General features: G+C 34.7%; 1 protein-coding gene across 2 annotated transcripts in view; it reads left to right on the top strand.

The window, feature by feature from the left end:
• Positions 1-20259, top strand: part of ZMYM2 (zinc finger MYM-type containing 2) — a 103431-nt gene that overhangs the window by 48711 nt on the left and 34461 nt on the right. For both annotated transcript variants that reach the window (XM_074216251.1, XM_074216250.1), the window contains 5 exons: positions 10125-10275; positions 11609-11724; positions 12630-12746; positions 16858-17008; positions 17768-17940. In XM_074216251.1, the coding sequence (XP_074072352.1) occupies positions 10125-10275; positions 11609-11724; positions 12630-12746; positions 16858-17008; positions 17768-17940 (708 nt within the window). The remainder of the gene's footprint in view (positions 1-10124; positions 10276-11608; positions 11725-12629; positions 12747-16857; positions 17009-17767; positions 17941-20259) is intronic.

Below are 20259 nucleotides of genomic sequence, written 5' to 3'. Positions count from 1 at the left end.
ACTTTTAATTTTTTTTTTTAAATATTGTCTCATAGTTGACTTATACTAATGCCCTCTGTCTAGGTATATTTCTTCTAACTATTCTTAAAATGATAAAATTTTCTTAAGAGTTAAATATATTCTCTTTCCATGTAGAAAATGTAAACCCTTTAACCTTATTGCATCCATTATGATTTCTCTTGCCTGTCTACTTTTTATACTTCTTGAGTCTTGTATTTGAAAGTCAGGTTTTCTCTTCAGCTCATTTCTTCTCATCAGAAATGCTTGAAAGTTCTCAATTTCCTTAAATACGTATTTTTTTTCCTCTGAGGGATATGTTTTATTGAGTATGTGATTCTTAGTTGTAATTCTAATTCCTTTACCCTCTGGAATATCATATTTCAGTTCCTTCAGTTCTTTAATGTAGAAGCTGCTAAATATTGTGCTCCCATGACTGTGACTTCACAGTATTTAAATTGCTTGTTTCTGATAGCTTGTAATATTTTCTCCTTGACTTGAAAGCTCTGGAATTTGGTTACAACATGTCTGGGAATTTTCATTTTGGGATCTTTTTCAGCAGATGATGGGAGAGTTTTTTCAGTGTCTTTTTTTATTCTGGTTCCAGATTATCAGAGCAGTTTTTCTTGAAAATTTCTTTTAATATGATGTCCAGGCTTTTTTTCTTTTTTTGATGATGTCTTCCTCAAACTATTGTCCAGCAGTGTTTTTTTTTCCAATGAGATATTTCACATTTTCTTCTACTTTTTCATTCTTTTGATTTTTTTATTGTTTATTAGTGTCTTGTATAGTCAATAGATTTCACTTGACAAAATATAATTGAGCTTTTATATTTTATATTTTCTTTTCCATTTGATTAATTTTACTTTTTAAGGAGGTTTTTCTCTTTAGTGAATTATTGTACATCTTGGCTAATTGTACTTTTTAAGGAGTTGCTTTCTTCAGTAGACTTTGTGCCTCTTTTTGTTTAAGTTCTGTTTAAGTGCCCTTTTTTTGCCTCTTTTACAATATGTTGAATTTTGTTCCCCGAGATTTTCCTGCATGACTCATTTTTTTTTAATACACAAGTAACTAAGCAAAAGAAAGACAAAAGTAGAAAAATATATAAACAGGTAAATCTATATTAAGTGATTTAAGAAGAAAAACAGCAGTAACAACTAGGGAGATTAAGGAAGAATTCGAAGTGGAAAAAGCACCAGAAATTAAGAATTTAAGGAAAACAAAGATAAGAAAGCAAGGGTACATTCCAGATAAGGGATGAGACATTGTGGTAAGGTCAAAGAATAAAGATGTAAAGACATCAAATTAGATAATACATACAAGTGTTTTGCAATCCTTAAAGTTCTATAAACAGATCATTGTCACTATTCTTTTTTTTTCTTCTTCACCAATCCTACTTTTTCTTTTTTTTATTTATTTTTATTAAAGATATTATTTGAGTTTTACATTTTTCCCCCAATCTTACTTCCCGCTGCTGCCCCCCCCCCCCCCCACGGAAAGCAATCTGTCAGTCTTTAACTTTGTTTCCATGTTGTACATTGATCCAAATCATATCCTTAAAGAAGAGACAAGAAGTCTAAGAGGTAACAAGATCAGACAACAAGCTGTTTTTTTCCCCCTAAATTAAAGGGAATAGTCCTTGAACTTTGTTCAAACTCCACAGCTCCTTATCTGGATACAGATGGCACTCTCCTTTGCGGACAGCCCAAATTTGTTCCCAATTGTTGCACTGAGGGAATGAGTGAGTCCTTCAAGGTTGATCATCACTCCAGGTTGCTAATAGGGTATACAGTGTTTTTCTGGTTCTGCTCATCTCACTCAGCATCAATTTATGCAAATCCCTCCAGGCTTCCCTGAAACCCTGTCCCTCCTGGTTTCTAATAAAACAATAGTATTCCATGACATACATATACGACAGTTTGCTAAGCTATTCCCCAATTGAAGGACATTTACTTGATTTCCAATTCTTTGCCTCCACAAACAACTGCTATAAATATTTTTGTATAAGTGATGGTTTTACCCTTTTTCATCATCTCTTCAGGATATAGACCCAGTAGTGGTATTGCTGGGTCAAAGGGTATGCACATTTTTGTTGCCCTTTGGGTATAGTTCCAAATAGCTCTCCAGAAGGGTTGGATGAGTTCACAGCTCCACCAACAGTGTAATAGTGTCCCAGATTTCCCATATCCCTTCCAACAATGATCATTATCCTTCCTGGTCATACTGGCCAATCTGAGAGGTGTGAGGTGGTACCTCAGAGAAGCTTTAATTTGCATTTCTCTAATAATGATTTAGAGCATTTTTTTCATATGGCTATGGATTACTTTGATCTCCTCATCTGTAAATTGCCTTTGCATATCCTTTGACCATTTGTCAATTGGGGAATGGCTTTTTGTTTCAAAAATATGATTCAGTTCTCTGTATATTTTAGAAATGAGCCCTTTGTCAGAATCATTAGTTGTAAAGATTGTTTCCCAATTTACTACTTTTCTTTTGATCTTGGTTACAGTGGTTTTATCTGTGCAAAAGCTTTTTAATTTAATGTAATTGAAATCATCTAATTGGTTTTTGGTGATGTTCTCCAACTCTTCCTTAGTCATAAACTGTTCCCCTTTTCATAGATCTGACAGGTAGACTAGTCCTTGATCTTCTAATTTGCTTATAGTATTGTTTTTTATGTCTAAAGTCCTGTAACCAATTGTATCTTATCTTGGTAAAGGGTGTGAGGTGTTGGTCTAATCTAAGTTTCTTCCATACTAACTTCCAATTATCCCAGCAGTTTTTATCAAAGAGGGAGTTTTTATCCCAATGGCCGGACTCTTTGGGTTTATCAAACAGCAAATTACTTATAATCATCTTCTGCTTTTACACCTAGTCTATTCCACTGGTCCAGCACTCTGTTTCTTAGCCAATACCAAACAGTTTTGATGACTGATGGTTTATAATATAATTTTAGATCGGGTAGGGCTAAGCCACCTTCGTTTGCACTTTTTTTCATTAAGGTCCTGGCAATTCTTGACTTTTTATTTCTCCATATGAATTTACTTAACAATTTTTTCTAACTCATTAAAAGTAATTTTTTGGAATTTTGATTGGTAGGGCACTAAACAGATAGTTTAGTTTTGGTAGAATTGTCATTTTTATTATAGTAGCTCTCTCTATCCATGAGCAATTGATATTTGCCCAGTTATTTAAATCTGATTTAATTTGTGTGAGAAGTGTTTTATAATTGTTTTCAAAAAGATTCTGAGTCTGTCTTGGCAAATAGACTCCCAAATATTTCATATTGTCTGAGGTTACTTTGAATGAGATTTCTCTTTCTAGCTCTTCCTGCTGTTTCTTGCTAGACATGTATAGAAAAGTTGAGGATTTATGAGGGTTTATTTTATAACCTGCAACTTTGCTAAAATTGCTAATTGTTTCCAGTAGTTTTTTAGATGATTTCTTGGTATTCTCTAGGTAGACCATCATGTCATCTGCAAAGAGTGAGAGTTTTGTCTCTTCCTTCCCATTTCTAATTCCTTCAATTTCTTTTTCTTCTCTAATTGCTGGTGCTAACATTTCTAATACAATATTGAATAGTAGTGGTGATAGTGGGCAACCTTGTTTCCCCCCTGATTTTATTGGGAAATGCCTCTAGCCTCTCCCCATTGAATATAATGCTTGTTGATGGTTTCAGATAGATACTGCTAATTATTTTAAGGAACAGTCCATTTATTCCTACACTCTAGTGTTTTTTAATATGAATGGATGCTGTATTTTGTCAAAAGCTTTTTCAGCATCTATTGATATGATTTCTGATAGGTTTGTTGTTGATATAATTGAGTATACTAACAGTTTTCCTAATATTGAACCAACCCTGCATTCCTGGAATAAATCCTACTTGATCATAATGTATTATCCTAGTGATGACTTGTTGTAATCGTTTTGCTAAGATTTTATTTAGGATTTTTGCATCTATATTCATCAGGGAAATAGGTCTATAATTTTATCAATTTTATTGGTTTTTTTCATAATACCAACTTTTGGTTTTATTTATTAATTCAATAGTTTTTTTGCTTTCAATTTTATTAATTTCTCCTTTTAATTTTTAGAATTTCTAGTTTGGTACTTAATTGGGGATTTTTGATCTTTAATTTTTTTTAGTTGCATGTTTAGTTCATTGATTTCCTTTTTTCCCCAATTTATTCATATAAGCATTTAGAGCTATAATATATCCCCTGAGAATTGCTTTGAATGAATCCTATAGGTTTTGGTATGTTGTTTCATTATTATCATTATCTAGGATAAAATGGTTAATTCTTTCTATAATTTGTTTTTTGGTCCACTCATTTTTTAAAATGAGGTTATTCAGTTTCCAATTTGTTCTGGGTCTATATCTCCTTGGCCCAGTATTGCATATGACTTTTATTGCATTGTGATCTGAGAAAGATGTATTCACTATTTCTGCCTTTCTGAAGTTGATCATTAGGTTTTTATGTCCTAGTTCATGGTCAATTTTTGTATAAGTTCCATATACTGCAGAGAAAAAGGTATATTCCTTTCTATCCCCGTTCAGTTTCCTCCATAAGTCTACCATATCTAATTTTTCTAACAGTCTATTTACCTCCCTAATTTCTTTCTTGTTTTTATGATTCGATTTATCTAGATCTGATAGCGGGAGGTTGAGGTCTCCCACTAGTAGAGTTTTGCTGTCTATGTCTTCCTGTAATTCTTTCAGCTTCTAAGAATTTGGGTGCTGTCCCACTGGGTGCATATATATTCAATATTGAAATGACTTTATTGTCTATGGTACCTTTTAGGAGGATAAAGTTTCCTTCCTTATCTCTTTTAACACTATCTATTTTTGCTGCTGCTTTGTCTGAGATAAGGATTGCTACCCCTGCTTTTTTTACTTCAGCTGAAGCAAAATATATTTTGCTCCAACCTTTTACCTTTACTCTATGTATTTCTCTGCTTCAAATGAGTTTCTTGTAAGCAGCATATTGTAGGATTCTGGTTTTTAATCCACTCTGCTATTTGCTTACGTTTTAAGGGAGAGTTCATCCCATTCACTCTCAAGGTTATGATTACTAATTTTTTATTGCCCTCTGTGCTATCTTCCCTCTGTATTTTTCCCCTTTTCCCCCTCCCCCCTTTTATCCATATTCCCCAGTCTTTTGTTTCTGAAAACCACCCCCTTCACTGTGTTTGCCCTCCTATATCACACCCTCCCCTTTCTTAACCCCTTTCCCTTTTTCCCTTTTCCCCCACTCCCCTTTCTTTTCTCCTTTTAATACTTGAAAGGTTAGATGTTTTATAAGTTAACTGAGTATGTGTAGGTTGACTTTAAGCCAAGTCTGATGAGAAGATTCAGGTGTTTCTCCTCTGCTCCCTTCTTCCCCACTATTACCATAGGTTTTTTGTACCTCTTAGTGTAATGAGATTTACCCCCATTCAATCCCCTCCCTCCTCCCATCTCTTTCCTGTCCCCCTTTTTAGGGCGATAGTGTTTTTTTTTTAGATCATTCTAAGTCATAGAAAATTCTGAGTGTCTGTCCCTTCTAGTTCTGTATATTCTATCGAATAGAGTCAAAATTCCTTAGAGTTATTAGAGTTTTTCTCCCAAGTGGGGTTAAAGCCAGTTACATCCCATTAGATAGCAGTCTCGTGGATAGGTCATGAATGTCCATCATTTCTGGCTTAGGTGTATTCTCTCTGTTAGAGTTACATTTCTCAAGGTTTATGAGAATCTTTTTCTTTTACCCCCATTCTGGGGGCATTTTTTTTCTTTTATGCCCCCCCTTTTTTTTTACCTTTTCATGTGTCTCTTGAACCTCCTGTTTGACTTCCAAATTTTCCATTTAGCTCTGGTCTTTTTATCCAAAATTTTGGAATTCTTCCATTTCGTTAAATGTCCATCTTTTTGCCTGGAAGAGAAGGCTCAGCTTTGCAGGAAAGTAGATTCTTGGCTGCATTCCAAACTCCTGTGTTCTTCGCAATATCTCCTTCCAGGCCCTTTGATCCCTTAAAGTTGATGCAGCCAGATCCTGCGTGATCCTTACTGTGGCTCCTTGATATTTAAATTGTTTCTTTCTGGCTGCTTGCAGGATTTTCTCTTTTATCTGATAGTTCTGCAGTTTGGCCACAACATTCCTTGGTGTTTTCATTTTAGGATCTTTTTCTGGTGGGGATCGATGTACTCTTTCAGTAATTACTTTGCCCTCCGATTCCAGTTTTCCATCACTAGATCCTGTAATATTAAGTCCAGGCTTTTTTTCTCTTCGATGTTTTCAGGAAGTCCTGTAATTTTTAGGTTGCCCCTCCTCGATCTGTTCTCAAGGTCAGTGGTTTTGTTGATGAGGTATTTTCCATTTGCTTCTATTTTTTTCTATTTTTTTTATTTTATTTAATTGACTTGCTGTCTTCGTGGAGTCACTAGTTTCTGTAGACTCCATTATTTTGGGGGGGGAGGCATTTTCTTCATTAACCTTTTGCAACTCCTTTTCCAATTGGTCAATTCTACTTTTGAAAGAGTTTTCCATTTGACCAATTGAGGTTTTGAGAGAATTAATTTCTTTTTGCATTTGCTCCTTTGAGGATCTTTGAGAATTATTCTCATTTTGTAATTGTCCAATTGATGATCTGAGAGATTTTTTCTCCTTTCATGTTTGTCCAGTTGTACTTTCTAAGGTGTTAATTGTCTCTCTCAAATTTTTAAGCTCCTTATTTCTTCAAGGAAGTCTTTCTGGGCTGGAGACCAGATTGTATTCTCCTCAGAGGTTCCAGGTCTCTCTGAGTTGGGGTCTTTCCCTTCCAGGAATTTTTCTATGGATCCACCTTTCCGCTGACCCTTCTTCGTTATGCTAAGACCTTGAGTTGGGAGGGCTGGTTCACCTGGGCTTGGGATCATTAAAGGCTTTACTGGTTGCCCTCTCTGGAGTGTCTGTGACCTTGGTTGGGAGGCCTTCTGCCTTTGCTGGAAGGGAGGAGTTGGAGCTATTGAATTCTCTTGCCTTCAATCAGTGGTGGGCTTTCCCCTGGCCTGAGGTCATTCCTCAGCTGGGCTGGTTCTTCTGCTCACACACCTGGGCCTGAGGCAGAAGTAGTTTGCCTTTGGGAGGAGGCCTCTGTGCAATGGAGGCTTGGGCTCAAGAGTTTCTCAGACCCGAGGAGCCTAGGGATGGCGTCTGCAGCTCTCTTGCACCAGAACTCTTCCCCCAGCCCGGTCCCTGAGCTCCAGGGGGGACAGCACCAACACCAGCGCCACTGCTTCCCCGCGGACCCAAGCCCCCTTCGTCCAGCCCCACTGCTGATCCAGCAGGTCCAGCTCTCTGGCCCTCAGACTCCCGGTTCCAATTCAGCTGTTAATCTGGCTGATCTGGGGCTGATCCTCACTCTGAGCCCAGACTCACCCGCCCGAATTCGGCCAAAGCTGCTGCAGGTGACAAATCCTGAGGTAGATGTTCTTTCTCCTGGCTTTTCTTTCTGGGTTTTGTGGGTAGGATTTCTTTTAAGAGGTTTGTTTCATGTGATAGATGGAGAAGAGATCAGGAGACTTCAGAACTGTGCTTGTCTTCTCCGCCATCTTGGCTGGAAGTCCATTCTCATTTCTTTTTCTAGTTTTTTCTCTTGTCTTTTCTTAATTGATTTTTAAAATCCTTTTTGGGTTCTTCTAGAAATTCTTTTTGGGTCTGAGTCCAATTCACGTTTCTTTGAGGCTTTGGATGTAGTTCTTCTCACTTTATCGTCTTCTGACTTTGTTTTTGTTCTTCCCTTGTGCTACTTTTTCCTTTGTTCTTTGCTCATTTCCAGGCTATTTCTTGACTTAAGGTTTAAAAGTTGAACATTGTCGCAAGCTTCAGGTTTTTCATACTGCTGTTTCCAGAGTTAGTTTTGGGGGGTAGAGGGGGTGTTAAACAAATTTTCAATTCTTCCAAGGTAATATGCTCTAAGGGAATTGTGGTCACTTCTTTCTTGGCCTGTACTCTAGTCTGTGAGTGACCACAAGGCCTCCTTTTTGCTCTCCTTTCCTGTGACTTCATGCTCTAGTTGTGCTAGAGCTCCTTGTGATCTGTAGTACAAAGTCCTGCTCTGAGTGCCAAGGATACCCTATCATTTCCTTATGACCAGTTTTTCAGCCTTCACATTCACATTCTTCACATTGCTAGGACAGGCCTTTGTTTACTTACACTTCACTCTTAGCCAGTAAGACAGAAATTTTATACTGATTCTCCAAGTTGTCTTGAGCTTAAAAAACTGGTTTCACCCTATCTTTTTTAAAGTTCTTGATAAAATTTTGAATTTCACTTACTAAACTACTATGTACTTAGTATGACCTTCATTGTTTTTCCAATTGTGTCACATTCCTCCAAATCTTTGGCAATGCTTGATTAAAATTACTCTGTGCTAAAGATTAATTTTAATAGTTATACTTTGCTTGATAAGTTTATAGATATGCAAGAAATAAGTATTATTACTTCTTCATCCTAGGGCATGCTTGTTAAGAGTCTATGTATCTGACTCACTGTTTCTACGTGGCCTTGCTTTCTTTCTCCTTGTCCAATTTCTGTTTCATATGAAACATTCTTTATTTACTAAGAAAATAAATGAAATATTATTTATGACACTATTTCCCTAAACACTGCTTTATCAAAAGAAATATATTTCCCATTTTCCAATATCACTTTTTTTGGAAGCTCTGTTTCAAGTAGATTTGTAGAAAAACCATTCATTTGTCCTGGGTGGGGAGAACACTACCCACTCCTGAATCATTGACTGATCTAAACAATTTTTCTTGTAGTTTACCTTTTGCTATACAAACGTCTAACAAAACCCTGAGTGGCTAATAGACAAGCAAATGTTATGTGACATTTAAAAACTTCACTTTTTCCTATGATGCAGTAATATTTTATTATATTATTATATATTATTCCCTAATCAGTGATCATTTTCTTAATATTTAGTTGTAATATTGCTCGGAAGTTGCTTTCCAGAATGACTGGAACAAATCATAGCTACATCAATAGATAGGTATTCTAAAGTTCTCTCCAGAATCATAATCTATTATTCTTTGTTTTAGTATTAATAGCCAGCTTTTTTTTTTCAGGATTTGGCAAGGCAAATGGGGTTAAATGACTTGCCCAAAGCCACACAGCTAGGTAATTATTAAGTGTCTGAGACCGGATTTGAACCCAGGTACTCCTGACTCCAAGGCCGGTGTTTTATCCACTACGCCACCTAGCAACCCCAATAGCCAGCTTTTATATAGAGCCAGGCACTGCTTTTACAGTTGACTTATTTGATCCTCACAAAACCCTGAAAAATAGTTAGTATTTTTACTCCTATTTTATAGATGGAGAAACTGAGTCAAACAGAATTATTGTTAAGTAATTTCAGGTCACTCTCAAATGGAAGCCAAAATGGAACTCATATCTTCCTAACTCTTGGTGCAGTGCTCTGCCCATTTTCCCACAGAAGTACCACCTAGCTTCCACTCTACAATGAAAAAATGGATTATATAATTGGTTTTGGTCTTATTTTCATTAATGTGCCTATTTTCCCACAATTCCTGTCTTAGCACTCTGAAGGGTGTAAGAGACAACTTTAAGAATTGTTTTAATTTGCATGTTTCTGTTAATTGATTTTCAGCATTTGAGAATTGACCTTGATTGCAGTTATACATTTACCTGTTTGTATATGTTGAATTCAAACCCCTAACAAAGTTTTTCTGTTTTTTTTTTTTTTTTAGTTTCACTTCCTTGTGTCCTTTAGACACAGAAATGTGAATCCCTTTTCTCTAAATGAGCACAAAGTTGAATGGTTCAATTCCAATCTATAACCCAGATTGCATGTAATAGTTTTTTTTGGTAGAGAAGCAAACTCTTTTTAGATTTAAGTATTTTTTGAAAGTTAGTATCTTTATTTAAATAACTGTAAGCTGTTGACATTTTATTAATCTATACCCATAATTTTGAAGAAACTTCTCATTCCCAAATGTCTTCATAATTATGTAGATTGTTTTGATCAGATTTAGTAATTTTAATGTTTTTTGATTTATTCATCTAAATATCAAATCATCTTTGCTTACCTTCTAGTTGAATTGATAACTTCTTTAAGTAATACACTCTTTTTTTTTTTTTTTTTAGAAATATGGTAAATTGACAACTTGTACTGGTTGTAGAACTCAGTGTCGGTTTTTTGATATGACTCAGTGCATAGGTCCAAATGGGTATATGGAGCCATACTGTTCAACTGCTTGTATGAACACGCACAAGACAAAATATGCAAAATCAACAAGTAAGTTTAAAGGTTTTTAAAATTTCCAAATAACTATATCTGTGTATTTTTCCTTTCCCTTGGACTTCTTATCTTTAGTTTTTGATATTTTTCAAGGTAGTTACATTATTAGTTAATGAGAAAATACTAATTCAATACCCCCACTAAAACAATTCCTATCTTTAAATGTTCCTATTGAAATCTCCTTGGACTGATATTTGAGGGTCAGTATTCAGAGCCCAACCAGCATTCTATAGAACCCGTCAGAGCTTTCACTCTTGTCTTTGAGGCCCCATATTATTTATAATAAAAAATATTCTTCGTCATGTTTAGTGCAGGATGATGAAATATTCAGTTATAGTAATTCTCAAGAATTATCTTGCAGGGTAGTGTGACACAATGGATAGAGTACTCACCCTGAAGAAAGAAAGAATTAAGTTTAAAATCTGGCTTCAGACACTTGATACTTACTAGCTGTGTTGCCTGGGCAAGTAACTTTAACCCATTGCGTAGCAGAAACCAAAATAAAAATTACCTGCCAAATTATAGCAGACTCTGTTTAAATTTTAGAGGATTCAGAGTAACCATATCCATATCAATAAAATTATAAAATTTTGAGTTAAAATCTTCATAGTTCTAACCAATTCTAGCTTAGTAAATATTGTTTAAAAAATTATTTCCTCTTTAAACTTATGGCTAAAAATATAAGAGAGACTTTTGAACTATTTATATCTTACTTTTTGCTCTTTTAGATAACATACAGGAATCTAGCCTTACAAAATTAATTGACAGCATGATACTGTATTAAGAATTGAGGATAGAAGAAGGTTGCATTCAGATCCTGTCTTAATAGTTTCATGACTGGGAAAAGCATAGCTTTTCCTTTTCCTCATCCATAAAAAATGAGGGATTTGGAATAGATGATTTCTCTTAAGGATACTTCCAACCCCATAATCAATTATTCTGTGATTCTAGAGTGTGCTATATAAGTTACTGTATTCTTGTAAACTAATAATTTCCAGACTGGATTGCCTTTAACATTAATGAAGCTAGCTCAGTGTGGCATCTTAGATAGGGAAGAATGGGAATAATGAGAACTGAATTCAGATTCTCATCTTGAGAAATTTAAAGGGTCCCTTGACCTGTTTGAGACTTAAGTTGGTTTTTTTTTTTTCCATTTTTGAAATGAAGATAATAATACTTCTTGTAATGCCTTCTTTATAGTGCTGTTGTGAGGAGTGCCCTTGGAAACTATTGAGAGCTAAGTAGATGAGTTTTTATAGGTCATTAAAACTAGTTACTTTATTTATTACTTAGTCTTCAAGGAAATCATATGTGGCCTTTTCTCCCTCAGGTTTGGGAATCATTTGTCACTTTTGTAAGCGAAATTCTTTACCTCAGTACCAAGCCACAATGCCTGATGGAAAACTGTACAACTTTTGCAATTCCAGTTGTGTGGCTAAATTTCAGGTTTGACATTTGTTTTGTGCAATCTTTATCCATGTGGATATGTTATTTCCTTAGATTAAATAAATAAAATTTTTACTTTCATAAACCAGTTTTATTCATGTCAACCTTAGAAATTTGGTTTAATGTAATGCATAAAATCACAGCCAAAAAATACAGAATACAATTGTATTATGTTTTTTCAAACCTCTGACAGTCAAGAGATGAAATATAACAAATACTTGCATAAAAATTATATATAAATGAGTTGATAAGCTATATTTTATGAAAAAGAACTAATTTTGTCTGCCAATGGCAGTCATTTTAGTGCGCTATAGAGTTCTGAAGTTGCTGTTGCATGATTTGGCCTTATTGTATAGTATGTGGCTTCCCAATCTAATTGGCAACCCAGTTGCAGGTCCATTCTGGGACAGCATTTGTTGCTTTTAATAACTTGATAATATAGTTAAAATTAAAGTTCAGGACTAAGAATAATTAATCATAAAAGAAATTCTTTACATTTTTGACTCATTCATTTAGAGTTTTTAAAGTTAAAATAGTCTTGTAAAGAAGCATTTCCTGATTGGAAGGGAGGTAGATGGATTTATTGGCGAAAAGAGTCTAGGCCTCATCTAATTCTAGCACTGCTGTTCCTGGTACAGGTACTTCGAAAAATTTATGTAACTGTTATTTATTTTAGTTTCTGAATGTTTATCATGAGAGAATTTTAGGAGTTTATTCTTAAATGACCTTTGGATTCTGAATTACTAAGGTTTCCAATTTTAAATAAAAAACTTTTTATATTTTCAATATATCAGAGGTTTTAAAAATAAATTTCATGTTCTTTTTTGTTTTATAATTTTCACATTATTTCAAATCATTAACTTAATTAAAATTTAAAATTATTTTTTATCACATTTGTGTTTCAGGCTCTTAGTATGCAGTCATCCCCAAATGGTCAATTTGCAGCTCCAAGTGATATTCAATTGAAATGCAGTTACTGCAAAAATTCCTTCTGTTCAAAACCTGAAATACTGGAATGGGAGGCAAGTTGTTGTTATTGTCCTCATCATCATCATTTTAGAGTTAGCCTTATGAGTTAGAACAGGGGCCATTCAATTTTACTTTTAAAAGGTTTTATTGTGACAATAGACATATTTTGATTTGTCATTTTAGTGAGAGCTGTGCATTACCTTCACTTAGTTTACTAAAGCATTTAGAAAACCCACAGGGGGCCACATAAAATTGGGGTCCACAGACTGCATTTTGGATAGTGTTGATTTAGAATGAGTAATTTTGTAGGTATGTGAACTCTTTCTTTGTCAAAATTACTTGGATATTAGATTCAATTAATTAAATATATACATATATAATCTACACATCCAAACTCACAATTAATTTTATCTGATCTTAGTCCAATACTCTAAACATAGTAGTAATTATAATGAATAGTTAATATTTATATAGTGCTTCAGTGCAATAATATAGTACATGTTAACTGAATGATAATTTGTTTACTGTATTTGTTCTCTATTGTTGATCAGTTTTATCAGTGGAGTGGATGTGACTTTTCTTTTTTTTTTTAAAAAAAAACCATTTTATTTGTTTTCCAATTGTATACAATAGTACCCATCATTTTTTGCAAGGCTCTGAATTCTACAATTTTTCCCCCTCCTCCCTTCCCTCCCCCCACAGAAGGCTGTCTAGTCTCTACATTGTTTCCATGCCATACATTGATATAAATTGAATGTTATAAAAATAAACATAAGAATAAACATAACCCCCCCCAAGAAGATGAGAAACCTCAAGAATATATATAGAGGGAGGGAGGGAGGGAGGGAGAGAGAAAGAAAGAAAGAGAGAGAGAATATTGTACTTCAGTCTGTGTTCAGATTTCAATGACTGTCTCTGGGGTGAGTTGCTTTCTTTATCATAAGTCCACCAGAGACGTAGCTTCACTATTTTTCCCTCAGTTGTGATTACTAGCTGTACTTCCACTCTATTTCCCCCCACTCTCATTTATTCTATTCTCTCTCTCCTTTCATCTTGGCCCCGTCCAAAAGCGTGCTGAATCTGAGTACCCTCTCCCTCGATCTTCCTTCTCTTCCATCATCTATTCCCCCCTTTCCCTCCCATCCTTCTTCAGGGCAACATAGATTTCCTCACCCTATTAAGTGTGTATGCCATTTCCTCTCTGAGCTATTTCTCATGAGAATGAAGGCTCACTCATCCCCCCTTGCCTTCCCCCCTCTCCACTCCTTTGAAAAAGCTTTTTCTTGACTTTTATGTGAAATCTCTCAGCTGCTTCTTCTTCTCCTTTTCCTTCTTCCCAGTACTTCCCCCATCACCCACTGACTCCTTCCCTTTACCACATCATACCATTGTATTCCATTCCTTACTATGTCCTCTCTATATATACTGCTTCTAACAGCTTTTATAAATGAGAAAGTTCATATGAGTTATCAATGTCTTCTCCCTGCGCAGGAATACAAACAGCTCAACATCCTCATAGTTAGTCCCTCTCTTCACTCCCTCTATGGTTTTGTACTTGGAGATCAAACTTTCTGTTCAGCTCTGGTCATCTCAATAGGAAAGTTTGAAAGTTCCCTGTTTCATTGAAAGGCCATCTTTTCCCTTGAAAGAGGATGTTCAGTTTTGCTGAGTCGTTGATTCTCTGTTGTAAACCAAGATCTTTTGCTTTCTAGAATATCATATTCTAATCCCTATGAGCCCTTAATGTAGATGCTGCCAGATCCTGTGTAATCCGACTATGGAACCTTGGTAGTTGAATTGTTTGTTTCTGGCAGCTTTTAGAATTTTCTCTTTGATTTGGGAGTTGTGCAATTTGGCTATAATATTCCTGGAAGTTTTTCTTTTGCCATCTCTTTCAGGGGGTGACCTGTGAATTCTCTTGATTTCTATTTTACCCTCAGCTTCTAGAATCTCAGGGCAATTTTGCTGTATTATTTCTTGAAAAATGAAGTCTAGGCTCTTCTCCTGGTCATGGCTTTTAGATAGCCAGATAATTTTTAAATTATTTCTTCTGGATCCGTTTTCAAGTTGCTTGTTTTTTTTTCCAGTGAGATATTTCACATTTTCTTTTACTTTTTGGCTTTTTTTGGCAGAGTTTTATTTCTTCCTGCTTTCTTGTAAAGTCATTAGCTTTCTTTAGTTCCATTTTACATTCAAAGGAGTTATTTTCTTCATCTCCTTTTCCAGCTGGCCAGTTGTGCTTTTTAAGGCATCTTCTCCTCATTTGCCTTTTGTTCTACTTTTTCCATTAGGCCTAAACTGGTTTTTAACATATTATTTTCTTCAATATTTTCTGTATATCTTTACCCAAGCCTTTGATTGGATTTTCATGATTTTTCTGCATGGCTCTCATTTCTCCTCCCAATTTGTCCTCCTTTTCAAAGTCTTTTTTTTGAGCTCATCCGTAGTCTGAGCCCATTCTCTGTTTCTCTTGGAGGTTTTGGATACTGAAGCTTCAATTTTGTCCTCATCTGAGTATGTGCTTTGATCTTCCATAGGACTAAAGTAATTCTCTATGGTCAGATTCTCCTTTTTTCTGTTGTTTACTCATTTCCTCAACCCAAGACTAATTTACAGCACTTCCTAGGCTTTGGGGTTGGTTTTTTTTGGGGACACCCCACTGGGTCCTCCAAGGTCTTAGGATCTTTAGCTTGTGCTTTGATATGTAGAAGACCATAGCACTACCATCTGCCCTGAGGCTATAAGGAGAGATCCAGCTTGATTATCTAGTATGGAAGCCCAAACTACAATATCAGAGTGTAGGCAAACAGCAGAGTCCTACCCCAGGTAGAGCAAAGAAATCTCTGCAGACTTCCCTTATCATCATCATCTCTGAGGGTGCAGACTGCTTTCTCCCGCAGTTTCTTTGGCTGGTGGCTTCTCTCACCACACTCACCCAGGTGCAGCAGAATTCACTCACTGCCCCTTCAGGATGTTGCTGGTGATTTCTGGGCTGGGTTGCCCAGCGGCTTTTTTTCCAACCCCCATCCTGGTGAAGCACATCTTTCCCGTGGGAATCTCGGACTGGGAAAATGTATTACTTAGTCTTTATGTGGGTTCTGTACCTCTAAATTTTGGTTAAAGCCATCCTTTGTTTTTTGGGGGGTGGGGGGGGTCGGAGTTCCCAGGAAATACCTAGATGTGACTTTTTAAAACAAAGTATATAGGGGCGGCTAGGTGGTGTAGTGGATAAAGCACAGGTCTTGGAATCAGGAGTAACTGGGTTCAAATACGGTCTCAGACACTTAATAATTACCTAGCTGTGTGGCCTTGGGCGAGCCACTTAACCCCATTTGCCTTGCAAAAACCTAAAAAAAAGAACAAAAAAAAATAAAGTACACATTTCAAGTAACATTGGTTTACTTGGCCTTATTTTTTTTATACTGAGTACTTTGTGGGAAAGAAATATTAATTTTTGTTTCAAGAACATTCCCCAGAAATGTCTACTTTTTTCTTCCTTATTACTATTAGTATTTATTCTTATTTGTAACTTCTACTAACTTTGTCATACCAGGGTTTGTTTGGGTTCTTTTTTTTAAATTTTCTTTTAAGGCATTAGTAACTAATTTGTTAAATATTGCTTTTAATCCTATTGCCTCTATTTCTTCAGCCTTCTCTCCTTTTCCATTTCCTTTTTCCTTTTCTCTAATTTTCTCTCCTTTGTGACTGTTTGTTGTTAAGATATTTCTCTTGGGGATTCACAATTACGAATCCATTTTGAAACAGCAAATGATTGTTTAAATACTTAGAGTACTGACTTTTCAGGATTGTGGCTACTCATTTTGTTCCCACTCCATATTGTTATTAGTAAAGCCAAGTTTCTAGCTTATTTTTTTATGTTGTAATTCAAAGATAACTTGGAGTGAGCATATTTAGAGGACAATTCCTGATTTACCAGTGAAGAGAGATAATTTAGGTGCCTAGAATTTATCTTCTCTCTTTTCTTTCTCTGTATATGAATATGTGTGTCTGTATGTTGCATATACACCCATACAGAAACACATATAATCCAGTGTTAAATTGAAATATTTTCAAAAGGTTTCTGAACTCCTACTTTTAGCTAAATTAACTCTTATTGTTGCTATACTGTTTACCTTAAATTTACTCTTGTTTTATTATGTTTAGAACAAAGTATATCAGTTCTGCAGCAAGACATGTTCAGATGACTATAAAAAGTTGCATTGCATTGTTACATATTGTGAATACTGCCAAGAGGAGAAGACCCTGCATGAAACAGTAAATTTCTCTGGAGTTAAAAGGCCATTTTGTAGTGAAGGTAGGTGCTTTTATTAATTTTCATGTTAATGTTTGTGCCAAGCATTTTTTTTAGGTTTTTATTTTTTTAGTTTTTGCAAGGCATTGGGGTTAAGTGGCTCGCCCAAGGCCACACAACTAGGTAATTATTAAGTGTCTGAGGCCAGATTTGAACTCGGGTACTCCTGACTCCAGGGCCAGTGTTCTATCCACTGTGCCACCTAGCTGCTCTGCCAAGCTTTTTTTTTTTTAAGCAGGTCAATTGAAAAAAATGATTTTTGTCTTCTACACGGATTACAGTTTGATAGATTTGGGTCAGGCGTTTCTTGTCCTCTAAAATGAAAATAGTTTTTTGTCCTTTCCATCTTTTAATATTTGTAGCTGTCCTAATTTCATTGTATACTTTTGTTCAAGGTATAATTTTGTTCAAGGTATAATTCAGAGTTCACGTACCCTGGCTTAGGAGCTCCCATTATTTTGGCTATTTGGGTGGAGAGAGATCATTTCACATTGTTGTGGTAACAGTCTTTCTGGTGGAATGGTCCAAACAAAATTTCAAAGGGAGATAGTGTAGCAGTCATTAATCAGATAGCAAATGTCACATTAGATTGTAAGTTTCTTAAATGCAACAGTTTACACAAATTGTTTCAATTGTAATTAATATATTAACTTGTGTTTTTGTGGGCATACTGTATTTGACCCATCTTGGTTTTTTTTCTCTTGAAGAAAATGGCATGTAATGGTTATTCATTTCGGTATAAAATATTGGTATCTCTTTTAGGCTGCAAGCTACTTTATAAACAAGATTTTGCAAGACGATTAGGATTGAGATGTGTTACTTGCAACTATTGTTCCCAGCTATGTAAAAAGGGAGCGACTAAAGAGCTTGATGGTGTGGTGAGAGATTTCTGCAGTGAAGAATGCTGTAAAAAATTTCAGGATTGGTACTATAAGGCAAGTAACTCAGAATTTTAGGTGGCTTCTGAAACTACTTTTAACTGGTTACTAGCAAAGAACTACATTTTGAGTATCTTTTTTACAAATGTTAAAATTCGTAGTTCTTTTAAATGTCCATAGATTGAGTTTAGAATAGTTTTTTCCAATGCAGTCAGTAAAAATATGTTTTTGTCATTTCAGTTGTTATTTGTAACTTGAAGAAGCATTTTTCTTAGGAAATACTTGTATAGAATAGATAACTTCACCAATTTAGTTTCATAAATCATGTTATTTTTATAATGTTTTAATAATCTCTTTTTGATGAACATTTACAAATACTCAAAAATATCTGCAAGGAATTATTGCTTTGAACATATGATTTGTATGTTAGATGTATGTTTTTTTTGTCACCTCTGCTCCTAAATTTAATTGTGAATTTTGGAGACTTTGTTTTTTTTTTTTCAGTGTTTTCGAGGTGAAAGGACTCTCAATGGAAAAACAAGAGACTAAAGGCATTTCTTTTGAAGCTTTAATTCAATTAATATGGTTTTTTATACTTAGGAAAATTTAATAATTTTGGTCCATTTTGCATGGCATTGGTTATCTTGTAGGTGGGAGAAAGTGTAAAATTGGACTGAGGTAGTCAAATATTACCCTGGAGAAAATATTTACTCTAGTTCCTGTGCCAGCAACATGGAAAACCATCTCAATAACTAAAGCTACATTATGGATACATTTCTAAAGCTTTAAGAAGACAGAATTCATCACCACCTTTACAAAATTGTGAGCTACTCCTGAGGAAATAAACAATAAGAGTTTGAAATCTTGACGAATATTATGCATTTCATTTATGAAATTGATTGACCATTGAAATGGAACTAACTCTTGACGTCTTGAAGGATATCTTGGAATGACTCCAGAAGATCTGCAATTAAATATATAGTTACTTTTTAATTTTTCTAGGTGAAAATTAACAATTAGAATTTTATATATGCCATTCTAGAACATTAAACAAAATGAAATTTCTGAATTGTCAGGTGTGCAAAATTGGGGTTAAAGATTTCGTTTTTTTTTTTAAGTTATTTTTAAATTACTGCTTTTTTTGTTTGGTATTGTCTAAATTGAAATTCAAATCTAAATTGAAAAGTCATGGGGGAAATAAAATATCTTCTAAGAAACAGGTTGATGCATGTCTTCTCTGATATATCAAGGGCTTGGGTTTTTTTAAGTACCTTGCATTGTAATCAAATTTTGACCATTTGACCCTTTTGAGGGTTTCTTTTTATTGACCAGGCAAACACTTGAAAGAGTTTAGTTTACCTTAAAAATATTTTTAAAAATTATTTTTGCATTAATATTATATTTTTCTTTGGTTGGCTGGGGACAAATTAACTTTAGCTCAGCTTAGTACTGGAAAAATCATAACTATGAAAATTGATTCTACTATGAATTTAATTTTTTTATCTTACATTTTAATACTAGAGACAGAAATTGTTACCCTGTGATAATTTACAATTATTTTGCAATTTGGTCCCTTCTTGGCATGTTGTGAACTGTAGCCTTTTATATTTTAAGATGATAAAGATTATCTTGTAGAATTTTGTAATGCGTTCACAACTTTATGAATGTGCCTGTCCCTGGCTTGTTGCTTTCTTTGAGGGTCTTACTTTGTATTAATTTTCATATATAATAACCTAATAGAGAAATCTGTTAATTTTTTTCATGAGAAGCAAGTGACCTGTCATTAAATATGCAGACTAAATCTACAAGTTGTAAATTGTTCATTTTACCACTTGTTTTAAAGGATAATGTATTTAATGTTCTTTTCCATTCAATGTCCAATGTTGGAAATTCAATAAAACAAATTATTTCAAAATATTAAAAAAATCAGTGAAATAGCCAGTTAATTATCTAGTCATGTTTAATGCCAGTATTCTATCCATTAAACACATTTTTGTTTTGTATTCTTTGTCTTATTTTAAACCCAGATTATTTTTGTATATTTGAAAGTATTTTTCCTTCAAGGTACTGATACTCTTATTTCAGACAAAAACATTTGTATTTATTGCTCTCTGAAGTATAAGGGTGAAGTACTAAGAATACTAAATCACCTGACAAGGACCAACACAGTAAACCAAAGATATTATCATCTTAACACTTTCAGTTATGTGCTGGATGATCTAAAAGAGCTTGAGATGATTTTTCTTAGTTACTCTCAGATGAGGTTGCCAATAGAGTAGAAAGTGGGGTTTTTGTTTTTTGCTGAGCCATTATTTTTGAGTGAGACAATACATTTAATTTAATCTCCTTTATTCAATTTCTTTAAAGGATTGTTTT

Source organism: Macrotis lagotis, chromosome 1 (assembly GCF_037893015.1).
Source record: "Macrotis lagotis isolate mMagLag1 chromosome 1, bilby.v1.9.chrom.fasta, whole genome shotgun sequence".
Lineage (NCBI taxonomy): Eukaryota > Metazoa > Chordata > Mammalia > Peramelemorphia > Peramelidae > Macrotis > Macrotis lagotis.
This window is presented reverse-complemented; position numbering and strand designations above follow the sequence as displayed.